This window comes from Lepisma saccharinum, chromosome 18 (genome assembly GCF_977018435.1).
Source record: "Lepisma saccharinum chromosome 18, izLepSacc3.1, whole genome shotgun sequence".
Taxonomy (NCBI): domain Eukaryota; kingdom Metazoa; phylum Arthropoda; class Insecta; order Zygentoma; family Lepismatidae; genus Lepisma; species Lepisma saccharinum.
The window spans coordinates 25,776,720-25,791,883 of record NC_139246.1 but is presented as its reverse complement, the minus strand read 5'-3'; the positions used below and the strand labels follow the sequence as shown (position 1 = coordinate 25,791,883).

The following is a 15,164-nucleotide window of genomic DNA, read 5'->3' as shown; positions in this document are numbered from 1 at the left end:
GAATAAATATTTTCCGTCCCGCAGACCCTTAGTTTCTGCAGTAAACATGATTTTAAAGTGTCTGGTGAAAAGACAGCTAATTGCTGTAACGTATAGCCGGTGAATCACAAAAACACCGCTGCAACTTCATCATTCGATTTACATGAACATCTTCCAGATATCTCAGGGGGCAAGTGCCCCCTCTGCTGGCCCCTCCCTTGCAGGCGCCCTTGGTGTTACGTGTGGAATTTTTACCGACTTTGTGTTGTAGTTTCAGACTACAAACACAAACACTTCCGGGCAGTGGCGGCGATTAGGTTCCACAATCCCGGGGGGGGCAAGGTGTCAAAACTAGGGGGAGCGAAGACAGTATATTTCCCTTTGTAGATAAGGGTTAGCATAGTGCGGGGGCAAAAGTGACAAAAAGTGGGGTACTTCCCCCCTCGTCCCCCTAATCACCGCCACTGCTTCAGGGAAACGATAGATGAATACACGACTGGTTTCTCCTCTCTCGTTAGCTTGTTAATTCATCTGTGAAATCATTGAACAGCTTTTATCTACTACGTAGTCATGACAAAACTGTAAACGATTTTACCGCCCCTTCAGGTTTTTTGCGATTACTTTCATAATACATATAATGAGCATTTTGAGTGTACCCTAGAGGTGACGAGCTGTATCTTTGCGGGTGGCCTTGGCTACTCCGCGCAGAGTGTGAGAGAGATACGTTTATATAGTTGCCACCTACTCGCCCATTGGGTGGTCGACAGCAAGGACAGAACGCAAGGATAATGACGCGCAGCCGGTAGCTCCTCCCCCTTGCTACTGCGCAGCCGGGCTTGGACAGGGTCCACCCGCAAAGATACAGCTCGTCAACTCTAGGAGATATTGCGAGAAGAAAATGCGCAGTAGTAGATAAGACTGTAATATTACGCCGTATAGGGGGAAGATGCATGTTCAACTGACCAGAACATCCGGCATGGGTGTTCTTCGTAAGTGTTCCTTCATCAATTTCATCGTATCATCACTCATCCTCATCTTCGGAATTAGCCAAAAAAGAGTGACAGGAAAGGGAAGTAAAATAAACCAAATCAATCCATCAATGTGTGTCTTAGAATTTTCGAAAAGTAGTCAATGCGTAATTTTATATTTTATGAAGATTGACCCGTGACCCCACGTTTTGTTGTTCATATTATATTGTTGAAATCATTGAAGTACCCACTTGTTGAATTTGCTTTAAGTCCTCTTTATGCCCAGATAGACTAATCGGGACTGGACCTACAGTTTAAATTGGGATCCGAGTCATGTGCTTCCACCGGGTATCGAACCCGGGCACCCTTGATATCAATGGCGACGACGTAACACTACGCCATCGGAAATGTGTTGTTGTTATATAAAAATATATGCATCAAACACTAAAAAAGTAAACTAACCAGTGCCGTAGAGCAGTTCTCTGCCCCCCCTGCAAACCTTAGTGAAAAAATAAATCGAGACGCACAATAGTTAGCTACACCCCCCACCAGTTTCCTATTTTTAGTCATCGACGTAGGCTATATATCAGTGTAGTAGTATCTCGAAACCAAAACAGAATGGTCTGAATCTCTGATCAATAACTGTATGAAGGTATTAGAAATATTTTGTCTTGCTTCATCACAGCCAAATATTTTGTTCCTGATCATTTGTATTTTTTACTCGAAACATTTTATTTAAAAATTAGGTTACATAATATAATACACATGTATAAATACTGTTTGAGGAAATTGATTAAAGGGTAGTAAGCACTCCTCTTTTGGACTTTGAGGTGGTTGCGCCTTCAGCCCCCAAAGCCTGGCTGAGCCAGGCTAAGAGTCTAAGAGCCGCTCACATTATGCTTCTTATACTAATAGTGAGTTATATACTTAAGGAAACTTATCATTTCAGTTTTGGGGATTTTATATTGTCGATGGTGACCTAGCATCACAAGGTCAATTGCAATCTGCTACGAAGAAATAACAACGGACTCCAGTCTTGAGAAATAGATAATAAAACGAGGATGGAACGTCATTCACTGAAAATTTGTCACTCAATGAAATGCCGATTGGAAGGACTGGACTCCCTCCCCCCCCCCCCAAAAAAAAGGTTGTTGCCGCACAGGCACGGTGTTTAATTTTGATGTTAATGGACGTCAATATTATTATTCAAAAAATGAAAAACTCAATATGCTAAACTCAATATGCTGACCAAGGCAGTTATATATTTTATTATAAAACATAAACTAAACGTAACGTTTCAACCTTCTAGCAAGGTCTTCTTCAGACTCTGCACCAAGTACAAATGTAACAAGGTACAAAAAAAGGACGATACATATACACAAACATGTCCTTTTTTTGTACCTTGTTACATTTGTACTTTGTGCAGAGTCTGAAGAAGACCTTGCTAGAAGGTTGAAACGTTACGTTTAGTTTATGATTTATAATAAAATATATAACTGCCTTGGTCAGCATATTGAGTTTTTCATATCATGGAAGCAAGGCTTAATGGTGTTATAATTATTATTCATAGTTTTAACAATGCCATTTCTTTTCGATAGACCACTCATATTTCTTTGAAACGTTTTTATGAAACAAGAACCATTTTGTTAATAGATCATCAGTGCTCGAAGAGCGTGTGTAGGGGGGGGAGTGTAAAGGACGCAGGGGGGTGCTATCCCCAAGCTCAGAAAAAAAATCATATAGCATCCCCCTTAGCTAGAATAATTTGTATAAGCATCATCCTTCACCTTCTGCATTGTCTTCACATTGGTCCATGTAAAGATCCTTCCTTCTATCCCCTAACTCGAACAAACAAATTCGCAGCTAGGAATTTTCACTTCGAGCACTGTATACGCCAGTGGCGGAATAAGGGCAACTGGGCCTAAGGGCAAAAGGGATAATTGCTCCTGGGTTCCACCTCCTGAGTTTTTGGGCCCATTTGAAGTAAAACGTAAGAGGTATGGACAATGTGAGATATTTATCTCTGATCATATTTCCATTTCATATTGATGCCACGTTTGCCATAAACTGCGTAGCTATAAGTATGGGATGAGATAATTTACCTATCGATGGCCACCTGTGAGTAAGTTAATTCTGTACTTCGGAGGAGACCCATAATGTCAAGTTGCCCGGACTCCTCTGGCTGAGACAATACCCCACTGCTTATTGATTGATTTGCTTTATTTTACTTCGCCTTTTGTGCAACTTTTGGCTAATTTGCGAAGATGGTGATGAGTGATGATATGATTAAATTGATGAATGAACACTCACATACAACCATGCCCAGGCCAGGATTCGAACCCGGGACCCCTGGCGTCGTAGCGCGATATGCTAACCACTCCGCCACGGAGGCCGGCTCCCCCCCCCCCCCCCCACTGATTATTATCGCAGACGTTGTCATATTATGATATGTTACTGGGAACCAGATTTCTGTTTCGTAAATCCATTCTTTAAATGAGCGACACTATCTGTTGAATTTCTGGGATCATATAAAATTTCAGAAGTACAGAGAGAGAACATAGCGGGGCCCCTACACCTCGGGGCCCCCTCGCATTGCGGAGGTTGTGGGGGCAGCCGGCTTTTTTCATTGGGTGACGCGTTGTCAGCGCATTGAGTCCCATCGCCGCTGTTTTTCTGGGTTTCGAGACCTTAGCCCGCATCTTCTTTCAATTTTTTGAGTCCCTACCACTACATATTAATGAAACTTCAGATGGTAAAAAAGTAAAGAACTCCCCCTGTGCTTTGCACCACACCATGAAGGTGTATAGGGGCTGTGGAGTTAGGGCCACACACTTTCTTCCTCACGGCCGAAGGGGGAGGGTGATGTGATCAGCACCACGCCTCTGGCTGCCTTTACCCCCCAGAGTAAAGTTGAGAAACTGCTTTTGCAGATATATAGGTATGAGCAGTCACGGATTAAGGAGGGTGCTATTGATGCTGCAGCATTAGGCCCATTCCTGAAATAGGCCCAGATGAAAAGAGACGAGAATTTTCCGAAAGCTGAACAGTTTTCTTTTGCTATATTAACCTGAAAATAAATCTTAGAATGAAATTTGTAACCTCAATTTCGGACGCCTAGACACAGCGTTACTTATTATACAGCATCAGGCCCAATTTCGTCTTAATCCGGCCCTGTATGAGAGGGGCTCATGAAATTAGTGGACACAATACGTTCAACTACGAAAGGAAGTACGATTTTCAACAAAAACTTAGTTTTTTTTAATGGAAACCCCATTTATTTTCTGTTCATTTGAAAGTACGAAAAAATCATTAAGAATGGCATTTGTTACATTGTAATACGTCAAGTGGTTCTCAAGTAATTGTAACGTGAAGTTAAGCGCAGAAGGCGCATCCCTACTATGCCTGTCGGCAGAGTCGAGCGCAAATGCCGTCCTGCATAGCCTGCACGCTTGTGCTGCATTTTTCCTACACTCGCCATAGATAAGTATCATCTCGGTCTTTTCAGAGTTTGAAAATACTATTTTCTTAGCAACAGATCTGACATACTTACAAACGTCTGGTTAATCAGTGTACTTTGTTAGGTCTTTGCTTTATTTCATCAATTTGTTAAATCAATTTGAAAGAAAGAAAGAAAAAGGTATAAGGTGCTAAATATAAAAGTTGAAAACTTAAAGATTTCTCATGAAAACGAGAAGAGTTTATTGTTCCGCTGTACTAAAAATTATGACGTAAATGAATGAACGGCAATAAAAAATTAGAAAGATGTTAATGTATTAACCTTTATGAATGTAACTCATGGCGGAATGTTTTAAATTTATACTTTTTAATGTAGAAATATTTCTTAACTCAGAAAGATTTATCAGAACCTTTTAGATAATTTGTCAAAGCTTACTTATGTACAAACTACACATTTTACTGTAACCCGCAGTTGTTGGAACATAACAACTTTCCTAGGCACAACGCGTAGTATGCAGAAGAGTAACGTGTTTGTTATGATACACGAATGACGTCAAAAGGAGGATATGTATGTTACGACATACGAATCAACTTGTGAGAATGTTTGCTTCAAGCGTCAACTTTACGTTAGAATTACATGAGAACTATTTAACGTATTGCAATGTAACAAACGCCATTCTACATGATTTTTCAGTACTTTCAAATGAGCTGAAAATAAAATGGGGTTTCTATTAAAAGAAAACTAAGTTTGTGTTGAAAATCGTACTTAATTACGTAGTTGAACGTATTGTGTCCAATAATTTCATGAGCCTATCTCATACCTACGTATATATCTGCGAAAGCAGTTTTTCAATGTTTATTGTTGTTTACGAAATATTTCCGGTGGTAATTTTAGGTGACTCACCCTGTATAATCAACAAAGGAAGCAGTGATTCAATAACAAAGTGGTTTCTTGAATTTTAATGATAAAAAAAATTGTGGGTGGTGGCGATTGGGTTCCAAAACAGGGGGAAAAGTACCAAAACTGGGAGGGGGGACAAAAACAGTATATTTCCCCTTTTTAGATAAAGTTTAGCATAGTGCGGGGGCAAAAGTGGCGAAAAGTGGGGGACAACTGCCCCCCTCGCTCCCCTAATCGCCGCCACTGGTTAACAACATACAAAAGTTTGTTTTGAAGTATTCTTACTGTACTTACGATGTTAACAATGATAGTTTTTCAAAGTGTTTAAGTACCTTACATTTTTTATTCATTATTCACTATAATGTATTTGGGCCGGGACAAGTAAATTTAGGTTGACTACAGCCGAATGTTCACGACAACTGTGTAAATATATATATAAATATGAATATTGCTTTCTTCATTTACAGTACAAGGTTATGCACGAACACACACTCACACAGAGATCTGTTGAAGTTTGTACCCCCAAATCAAAACCCTTCTTCCGCCACTGCGTTCGTTAAGTGTGGCAGAAACTGTGATTGCTGTTCAGGTTTAAGTTTTGGGATTAATTTGTTTTTATCAAAGACAACTGCTTGGATAATCTAATTGCAATAGCTGCATAGAGGAGAAAATGGCGTACCAAAGGTCATTGTGCCTGATAAGCGCAAAGTCACATCTGAACTTTCCGAACGTCATCCACTCGCAAACGTCCGGAGCAAAAATAATTTTCGAATCACAAGATACCACACCAGTGCAGTATTTATAAACCCTGAAACTCGTATGGAATAATCAATTGAACAAGTTCTGTGACGGTCTTATTTCTGCCTGTGCACCATCATGAGTGTCACCGTAGATGTTATGGTAAGTTTTCTGACTGTATACGTATCGTATTTGCTATCAGGGTAAGCTAAACGCAATCTTTATTCCAATACTGGTCACTCAAAATACTCATATCTGTTGCCACAGAACCGGCTTCTGTGTGTAATTAGGAAGCAGTGTTGAGTGTAGCGACATCAAGGAAAATTTCTGTCAGCGCAGGAAAATTGAAGCACAATTTTAGGTGAAAATGGGTAAAGAGAAATTTCATGAAAATATCAAAATTGCAGTAAAATTTATATCAGTAAATATTTTAAATTTGGAGCTTGTGAAAGTTAATATCTTCCCATTATCATATGAACTTTTAAAATTATTGTAATAAAGTAAAAATGTAATCTTAGTAATAATTTAAACATTTCGTATATTTTTCGCAAACTGTACAATTTGCTCTCAATAATTTTCATTATTCGTTGATTTTCATGTATTCAATTAGTCCTAAAATTTCGGATACAAGGGGCCTCCCCGATGGCGCGGTGGTAGCATCGTCGCCTTGTAATCAAAGGGTCCCGGGCTCGATACCCGGTGGAAGCACAGAGTGGTTCGGATCCCACTCTAAACTGTAGGTCCAGTCCCGATTAGCCTTACTGTGTATACAGTGGACTTAAGACACCAACTCAATCAATCAATCGGATTCAATTGAAATAATAGCATTAATTCTACTATTGTAGATAATAATAATAAACTTTTATGACCACGATTTCAATATTTCTTTCGTGGGAGAAAATTTGGAGGAGAAAGGAAAATTTATTTTCTGGACGTGGCAACAGTGACCACACCAGGAGGCACAAATGTCCCTGATAATGTAAGTAAATTTTCATCCTACCAAGGACCGTCACCTATAAATAATAATTACACTTGTAACAACCATTGGCATCAAATTTCAGGTGCAAATCTGTTAATGACGATACTGTAATCGCTAACCCTCTCAACATATATTAATATTTCAAAAGTGACACGAATAGCATATTATGTTTTAGATATTTACAAGTATTGCTGGCGAAACAAAAAGTAATATATTAATAAGTACGATGAGAAATATTTTAAAACTGGAAAAACCCACTGCGGTATAAGATTTCTCAATTATCTTGTTATCACATTAAATCCTTGCGCAAGAAGACGTAGTGGATCGGTAAGTCGTCAATAAAGATAGAACACAATATTAATTTCATTGGTGCCAGCCCCCGTGGCGGAGTGGTTAGCACATCGCGCTACGACACCACGGGTCCCGGATTCGAATCCTGGCCTAGGCATGGATGTTTCTGAGTGTCCATTCATCAATTTCATCCTGTCATCACTCATCCACATCTTCGCAAATTAGCCAAAAGTTGCACAAAAAGCCAAGTAAAATAAAGCAAATTAATAATAATAATAATAATTTAATTGTTTCTAAAAATAATTAATTTAATGTTGCAATAACATTCGTGAAAAATAATATTAGAAATGAATATAGATCAACAGTGGATCACTGAACATTCGGGAGAGAGACTTTTAGTAAGGAAGCGAATGGTTTGTGACAGATGGATTTCACATTTACATTACATCGTTAATTTTAAATTATAAAAAAGCAAAAGGCTTGTTAGTTTTATGGTCTTTAAATTACGTAGACTGCAGCTAATTAATATCCCTACAGAATAATCGGAATACCAGAAACCAGGTCAGAAAATCATGTTTTAATATTGATTGACTTGGTGTTTTAAGTCCATTTATGCACTAGTTTGCAGTTCACATCCATGAGTTTTCAAAATTCCAAAATTTCAAAAATGATATTTGAGGAGGCAAAGAAGTTGAAATGAGATCTTTGAAATGTAATGAAGGTTGATTGTTCGATCGATTGATTTTGTTTATTTTACTTCGCTTTACTGCCTCTTTGGATTAATCGCCTAGATGATGATGCGTGATGATATAATGAAATTTATGAAGAGACACTCGTAAGGAACACCAATCCCCAGACCGGGATTCCAACTCGTGACCTCTGTCGTCTTAGTGCGCTGTGCTAACCAATTCGCCAGGATGTCGGTGAAATGTTTCATTCTGCGGCATTGATTTGATTTTGTTATTTAGCGTCGGTTTTCTGTACCTTTTGGCTAATCGGGCCGATGAAGATGAGAGATGATATAATGAAATTGTTGAAGAGACATTCCACAAAGATAACTCATACCCACGTTTTGATTTGATTCTGGGTTTCATAGAAATAGCAAACAGTTAGTTACTAACCATCTAACATAACTTTGCCCAAAAGTTATAATTGAAATTACATATACGGGGGATGGGGATTCACGATGTTAGCTCAGGGCCTCCACATACAAAGATAACTTGAAAAATCCTTCACCATTGCATTTTTCGTGAAATTCTAGTCTGATTTGATATATCACATCACCCACTTCCCATTTAAAAACTTTGAGTTAAATTCAATGTGGTGGCCACCAATATGGTGGACGTCCGCTTGGGACACACCAATATGGTTTCCCCTAGGCCTAACTTGTTTCTATCATGACCAATTGTACTCACCTTAACTCCTTTATATTTTATAGGGTGTTTAAGGGACTTTTGAATCACCCTGTATAATATGTTATTGATGCTCATGTAACCCAAAGTTATTTCTGTTTCTTATTCCAGAACCGCAACCCTGTGGGATTTATAGATCCCTCAGAAATGCTGCGTCCAGAGCTAACGTTCGCCGCAAAGCCAGTTGCCAGGTTTCGCGACTTCACAATCGACCTGAACGACCCTATCAAGGAGAGGGTGAGGCGTACCTACACCCTCATGCACACCAACCAGACGGTGGAGTTTGTGAGGGGCAAGATAGAGGAGTACTCCCGCTTCGACAAGATGAGGGCCACCATCATGGAGGCGCTAACGATGCTCAACGATCTGGTGGACGAGGGAGACCCGGACATCGACCTCCCGAATGCTGTCCACGCCTTCCAGACCGCCGAGAGAATCAGGCTGGAGCATCCGGACCAGGACTGGTTCCAGCTTACTGGACTTATACATGATCTTGGAAAGGTTTGTTTCAAAGGCACTTGAAGGTGAAACTTGCCTCGAAATTGTCGTGGAATCACTGGTTAGCCATTTTAAGGCACTTAAAGGTGAAACTTGCGTAGAATTTGTCGTGGAATCACTGGTTAGCCACTTTAAGGCACTTGAAGGTGAAGCTTGCATAGAAATTGACGTGGAATCATTGGATTGTCATTTAAAGACACTTGAACGTGAAACTTGGCTCAAAATTGTCGTAAATTTATTTGTTAGTAATTTTAATCCACTTGAACGTGAAATGTACCTAGAAATTGTCCTGGAATCACTGGATAATAATTTTAAGGCATTTGAACGTAAGACTTGCCTCGAAATTGTCGTGAAAGTGAAAATTGTCTCGAACTTGCCTTGGAATCATTTGTCTTGTCATTTTAAGGCACTTGAAGGTAAAAATTGCCTCGAAATTGTCGTGGTATCATTAGTTTGTCATTTTAAGACAGTTAAACATGAAACTTGCCTCAAAATTGCCATGAAATCGTGTATAATTTTAAAGCAATTGAAGGTTTAACTTTCTACAAAATTGTCATTAAACCAATTGCTTGTGATTTAGGAGGCTATCTAGAGTTTAAAACGTAACTTGCAGAGCTTTGTGTATGTATGCCGCAGGCATAACATGACTCTAACATGATATTTTGGACCATGGAACCACTATATGCTGAAATCAAGCTTCAATAGATATATATGTAATATGAACTTAAATTTTAAGAATGTGGGAGTTATTTATGAATATAATATCCTATAATTTTGCTATTACAGATCATGGTGTTCTTTAATGAGCCCCAGTGGGCTGTTGTAGGGGACACTTTCGTTGTTGGCTGTGAGTGGGCTGACTCTATTGCTTATAGAGACAGTACCTTCGGCAACAATCCTGATGGCAAAAATCCTAAGTACAAGTAAGTTAGTCGCGATTTAGTCGGTACAATACTTTATTTTTAAGCTCCGTCCCAACTGTTTCCTGTCCGCTGTCGGATTCGATGTTTTCTTAATCTTTTTTCTCAGCACACATTTAGAAAATTGTCACTACTAGAATCGTTGCTGATGTACAGTACATTTTTTTCGAGTAGCGGTTAATGCAACAATTATAGTTACTTCCTGAAATGAATAACTCAAGTTATTCATAATAAAAACAAAATTATGATTTTCTAAAAGATAGAAATGTAATGTAAATATTCATTGATGTACACGTTACGTCACTTTTTTAAGAAGAAGAGTTTACTTTCAAGTTCGGATAAATTGTGAATTAAGAAAGTAACTGTAAAAATATCTTATAATTATGAAGATAATAACTTTTGATAGATTGTGTGTAGAAAAGTCACCAAACAAAAAATTAAAGATAAACTTTTAAGCCATGAATAAAGAGTAACTTTTTTCTGTAGAAACACAAAACTTTGTTAGAAAATGATAATTTGCTAATGCAAAGGTTTTCCTTACAGTACAAAGTATGGTATGTATGCTCCGAATTGTGGATTGGAGAACGTGCTGATTTCTTGGGGCCATGACGAGTACATGTACAGAGTGCTGAAGCACAACAAGTGTACATTACCAGAAGAGGCCCTGTTTATGATCAGGTAAACAAACATGCAGAAGCTGAACGGTTTTCTAAGCCTGACTGCTCTCGTAACCTTAAAAAGCCCAGCATTTATCTTCACTTCTTTAGATGCCCAACTTTTTCAACTACTGCAAGATATGCGCTACTTTCTCATGATCAGTAGAGAGACTAGTAGTTAAAATAGACCACGATCTATTCAGGGCATTTAAATTGACAAGTTGCAGCGAAAGTGGCTGAGATCATTTCTTGTCAAGTTGTAAGTTGATCAGCCTATAAGAAATTTAGTTTGGTGTGTCATGGACTGTAGTAATGTCACAGAAGAGTATATATTAATCACTGAATTATTTATGTACTATTATTATGTAGATTCAAAAAATCACAGGATTATAAAGAGAAGTGAGTGAAAATAGAAATTGACAATTTGACTCCACGTAACTTTTCTGGGCGATTGTATACATTTCCAAATCCTTGTGATAAAGAAACATGCTCAAATCTTTTAATCGAAAGAAAAGATCACACATAAATCATTCATATACGTCATTCAAATCTTGGTAGGATACAGTACATCATATTCAAAAAAATTGCAAACACGCAAGTAAAATTTTTCTCCCATAAGATTATTGATTATAATTGTTCAAATGTTAGAGTGTATGTGTTCTACTTATCAAATAAGTTAATACGTTAGTATTATGAAATAAGATATGATTCTATAAAAGTTGTTATCGAAATTCTTTTGAAAGCTTCAATGGCTTCAAAATATAATTTTAACACCATTAAGCCTTGTTTCCATGATATGAAAAACGAAATATGCTGACCAAGGCAGTAATTTATTTTATTATAAAACATAAACTAAACGTAACGTTTCAACCTTCTAGCTAGGTCTTCTTCAGAATCTATACCAAGTAGAAATGTAACAAGATACAAAAACAGGACGACATATATACACAAACATGACTCCCCTCCAGACTATTATATGACATACTGCATATGAAATTCTTTTGAAAGCTTCAATGGCTTTTAAATATAATTATTTCGCCGGATGAATACTACTGAGACATACTGCATATGTGCAAATATTTGTACACTAGACCAATCGGATACTCGACATATGCAAATTGGTAGTAACGTAGTAAACTTAGACCTATATTTATGATTCCAGATATCACTCCCTTTACCCATGGCATGCAGCCAACGATTACATGCACTTATGCAATGAGAAAGATGCCAATATTTTGCAGGCGGTTTTAAAATTCAAGTAAGTATATTGTTTATAAAATAGGAATGTTTAAGTGAGGTTGCAATTAAAAAGTATACACAGTGTAAATATAGTATATAATCAGAAAAAGTTTTAAAAAAGAATCGTTTACAAATCTCTTTTTGAATTGCAATAAATTTTGTCAATTTCACTTGTTCATAAGTTTCTTCTTTGTCTCTTATTATTATTATTATTTCATTCTTATGTCACTTAAAAGATAGTTGTTCTTTAATTATAACTTTGGTTTCTTTATTTGTTACAAAATTTAACTTTGCATCCATTCAAAATAATTATTTTTCAAGCTATAACAACGACCTATAGATCCGTCTAAATGATATAGGCCTAGTTAGTTTAACTTCTTGCATTTTGTATAGGCCCATAACTGTGTAACAATTTAAACATCTAATTCTTTATAATAGAACTTCATGTACGCTGTATGCTAAATAAACATATTTAATTCCTATTGATGTAATATGCGAACATGATACTGAAAATATATCACACATGCATGACAACATGTAAATTTGCAAGCAATAATATAATTACTATCACTGTTCTTTAATATAAACTTATGTTACTCCCTTCATTGTAGCAAGTTTGATCTTTACACCAAGTCACAGAAAACACCGGACATAGAGAAACTTATTCCTTACTATCAATCGCTTATCGACAAATACATTCCAGGAAAGCTCTATTGGTAGGAACTGCAATCAAGTTTTCAACAATGATTAGTCCAGTGCAGATGTGTTAATAATGTTTGCTTCCTTTTTAAACACATGCAATTGCGTTTTATGAATCTATGACAGTTGTTGTATTCTAATGGAACACGTGTTAAACTATTGTTTTTTAAATGTAAGTGTATGTTACATGTATTATTTTTCTAAATAAAGATTTGAAAATTGATGTGCATATGTAGCTATTGCAATGTTCTAATTTTAAACATTCCTAGGTATATGAAATAGACTTGGGAAATTGATTGATTAATTGTTTTGTTTTCTTTTACTTCGTTCGTCTACCACTTTTGGTTATTCCCAAAGAGAAATCGAAAAAAAATATATGTTAATTGTATTATTAGAAAGTAGCATAGATTTTTTGTTGGCTAAAAAGAGTACAATGAGGCCCGGATTTACATGTGTGGATCCAGTGATCGAGATTCTCCCTATTAATGGCGGGGTGGCGGGTTCTGTCTAGTCTCACAGTTTTACATACACACAGACCAGCAGAACACGAAAAAGGGATTCGGTGACCTTGAACCATCCAATGGCAGGCCAGCTTCTATGCATGAGACATTTTATCTCAATCGGTAGGGGCTAAAATGCAATAGCAGTACCATTAGCAGAGCATTTTGCTATATCTACCGTAGTGTAACAAATTCTTCATTCAAATATGTACTTACAGAGGATTTTTGGGCGTTATAATGCCATTGTCAGTGTTCAGGCAGATCAGCAAATCATTTTTTTTAAAATTAAATGTTCATGAAAATCATTCGAGCACACTAGGGGCACAAACCTGCTATTTCTGACAGAAAAATGCCATATTATGCATGTGGGTGATCGATTATAAAGTAATAATTTAAAAAATTGAAAGGAAAAGATGTTGTTTATCAAGAAATTACTAACGAGTTTGCAAAAGGAGAGCCACTAAATATATACCATTTTGAAGGAGGAGAGGCCTTAAGAATTTTTGACCTTCCTGATTTTTTTCTGGGACCGCTTGGCCAAGGATAAATATCACTGCACTCACTGATCTGCATCGTTTATGAAAATTATGACACACTCAAAATGTCTCAGAACCCCTCACAAATATTTTTTCCTGGGCACCTTCCGACTCATCAAATATTGAGAATAACTAATTTGGGTCTGTTTTCATTCCAAATACAGTAATTGTAATTTCTTTTGATTTTGATGTGAACTTTACTTTAAGTCCACTTTTATGTACAGATAGGCTAATCGGGACTGGACCTACAGTTTAAAGTGGGATCGTGCCTCCACCGGGTATCGAACCCCGGACCCCTTGCTTACGCTTGGAAGTAATATTGACACACGAAAATGATATTATAGAAGACATTAGAAGCTCACTCAATTCAGGTGCTGGGTTGTAGTAGGGGAGAATCTCGAAGCAGAACCGAACTGGGTCAGCAAAAACAGCAGTGGCAATTTGGATTTTTTTAAAAAAATGTAGGAGCCATTGTTGCAATTGACTGATTGTCTTCCTCGTTGCATAAATTACGTTACGTTTCTTTAACTAAACAATGAGTTAATTGAAAACTGCTTTGCAATATTCTTCTACATAAGTATGTCAAGTGACGCGTCAGAAATTTAAAATAACAAAACGGCTGTTTCACAGTTCAAAATCAAAACATGAGTCTGACAGACCCCTCCAGTGGCGGCGATTAGGGGGAGCGAAGGGGGAGCGAAGGGGGCAGTTGCCCCCCCTTGCCAATTTTGGCCCTGCACTATGCTAAACCTTATATACCAAGGGAAAGTAAACTGTCCTTGCCCCCCACTTTTTGCACCTTCCCCCCTACATTTGGAGCCCAATCGCCGCCACTGGACCCCTCCATAATAGTTGTGATTATCAACGTCCATGGTAGTTAAGTGTTGAAGGTTATTTTCGTTTGACTCTAAAAGTTATTATTAGTTTTTTGGTGCCGATACTTGATTATTTTAAAACTCTGGTCGAAGCGAAGACATCAGATCGTGCCTTCACAAGGTGAGAAACTTCCAAAGAGTGTAACATTTATCACTTTACCATCACGTGCAAGCTAGTAGCTGGTCACTACCAGTTAGCTAAGTTCTCAGCTCAACTGACCTCAAAACAAATGCACAGCTGTTGAAAAATATTAATTCAATGAACTTCCGCTTGGTATCGCTATAATCGATCTTATAGGCATCACTTAAATAAGGAAAAATGAAACTGAATTCAAACACATGCATGATAATGCCACGTGTGGCCGTTAAGACCCAAAGTACCAACACACGACGAGGAATAAACGTGTTTTTGTTTTACTAAAAGCAAAGTCTGAAGTTGTGCAGAGAGATCTCGTGCTGCTGAACTAGAAAAATCCGGTTCTAATTGGTTTCGTGAACAGTAAGGGCAAAAATAAAC

The 15,164-nt window shown here is 37.6% G+C and overlaps 1 protein-coding gene across 1 annotated transcript; it reads left to right on the top strand.

Annotated features, from left to right (window-relative positions):
- The first annotated feature begins 6,079 nt into the window (after positions 1-6,079).
- LOC146001923 (inositol oxygenase-like) lies at positions 6,080-12,940 on the top strand. The gene is made up of 6 exons (XM_083139640.1): positions 6,080-6,204; positions 8,836-9,225; positions 10,009-10,145; positions 10,686-10,820; positions 11,961-12,056; positions 12,649-12,940. The coding sequence occupies exons 1-6, from the start codon at positions 6,181-6,183 to the stop codon at positions 12,755-12,757; spliced, it is 891 nt and encodes a 296-aa protein (XP_082995766.1). The 5' UTR covers positions 6,080-6,180; the 3' UTR covers positions 12,758-12,940.
- The last annotated feature ends 2,224 nt before the right edge of the window (positions 12,941-15,164 follow it).

Coding starts and splice junctions, on each gene's coding strand:
- LOC146001923 (XM_083139640.1), top strand. CDS start 6,181: ATGAGTGTCACCGTAGATGTTATG. Junction 9,226..10,008: donor TTATACATGATCTTGGAAAG/GTTTGTTTCAAA, acceptor TTGCTATTACAG/ATCATGGTGTTCTTTAATGA. Junction 12,057..12,648: donor CAGGCGGTTTTAAAATTCAA/GTAAGTATATTG, acceptor CCTTCATTGTAG/CAAGTTTGATCTTTACACCA.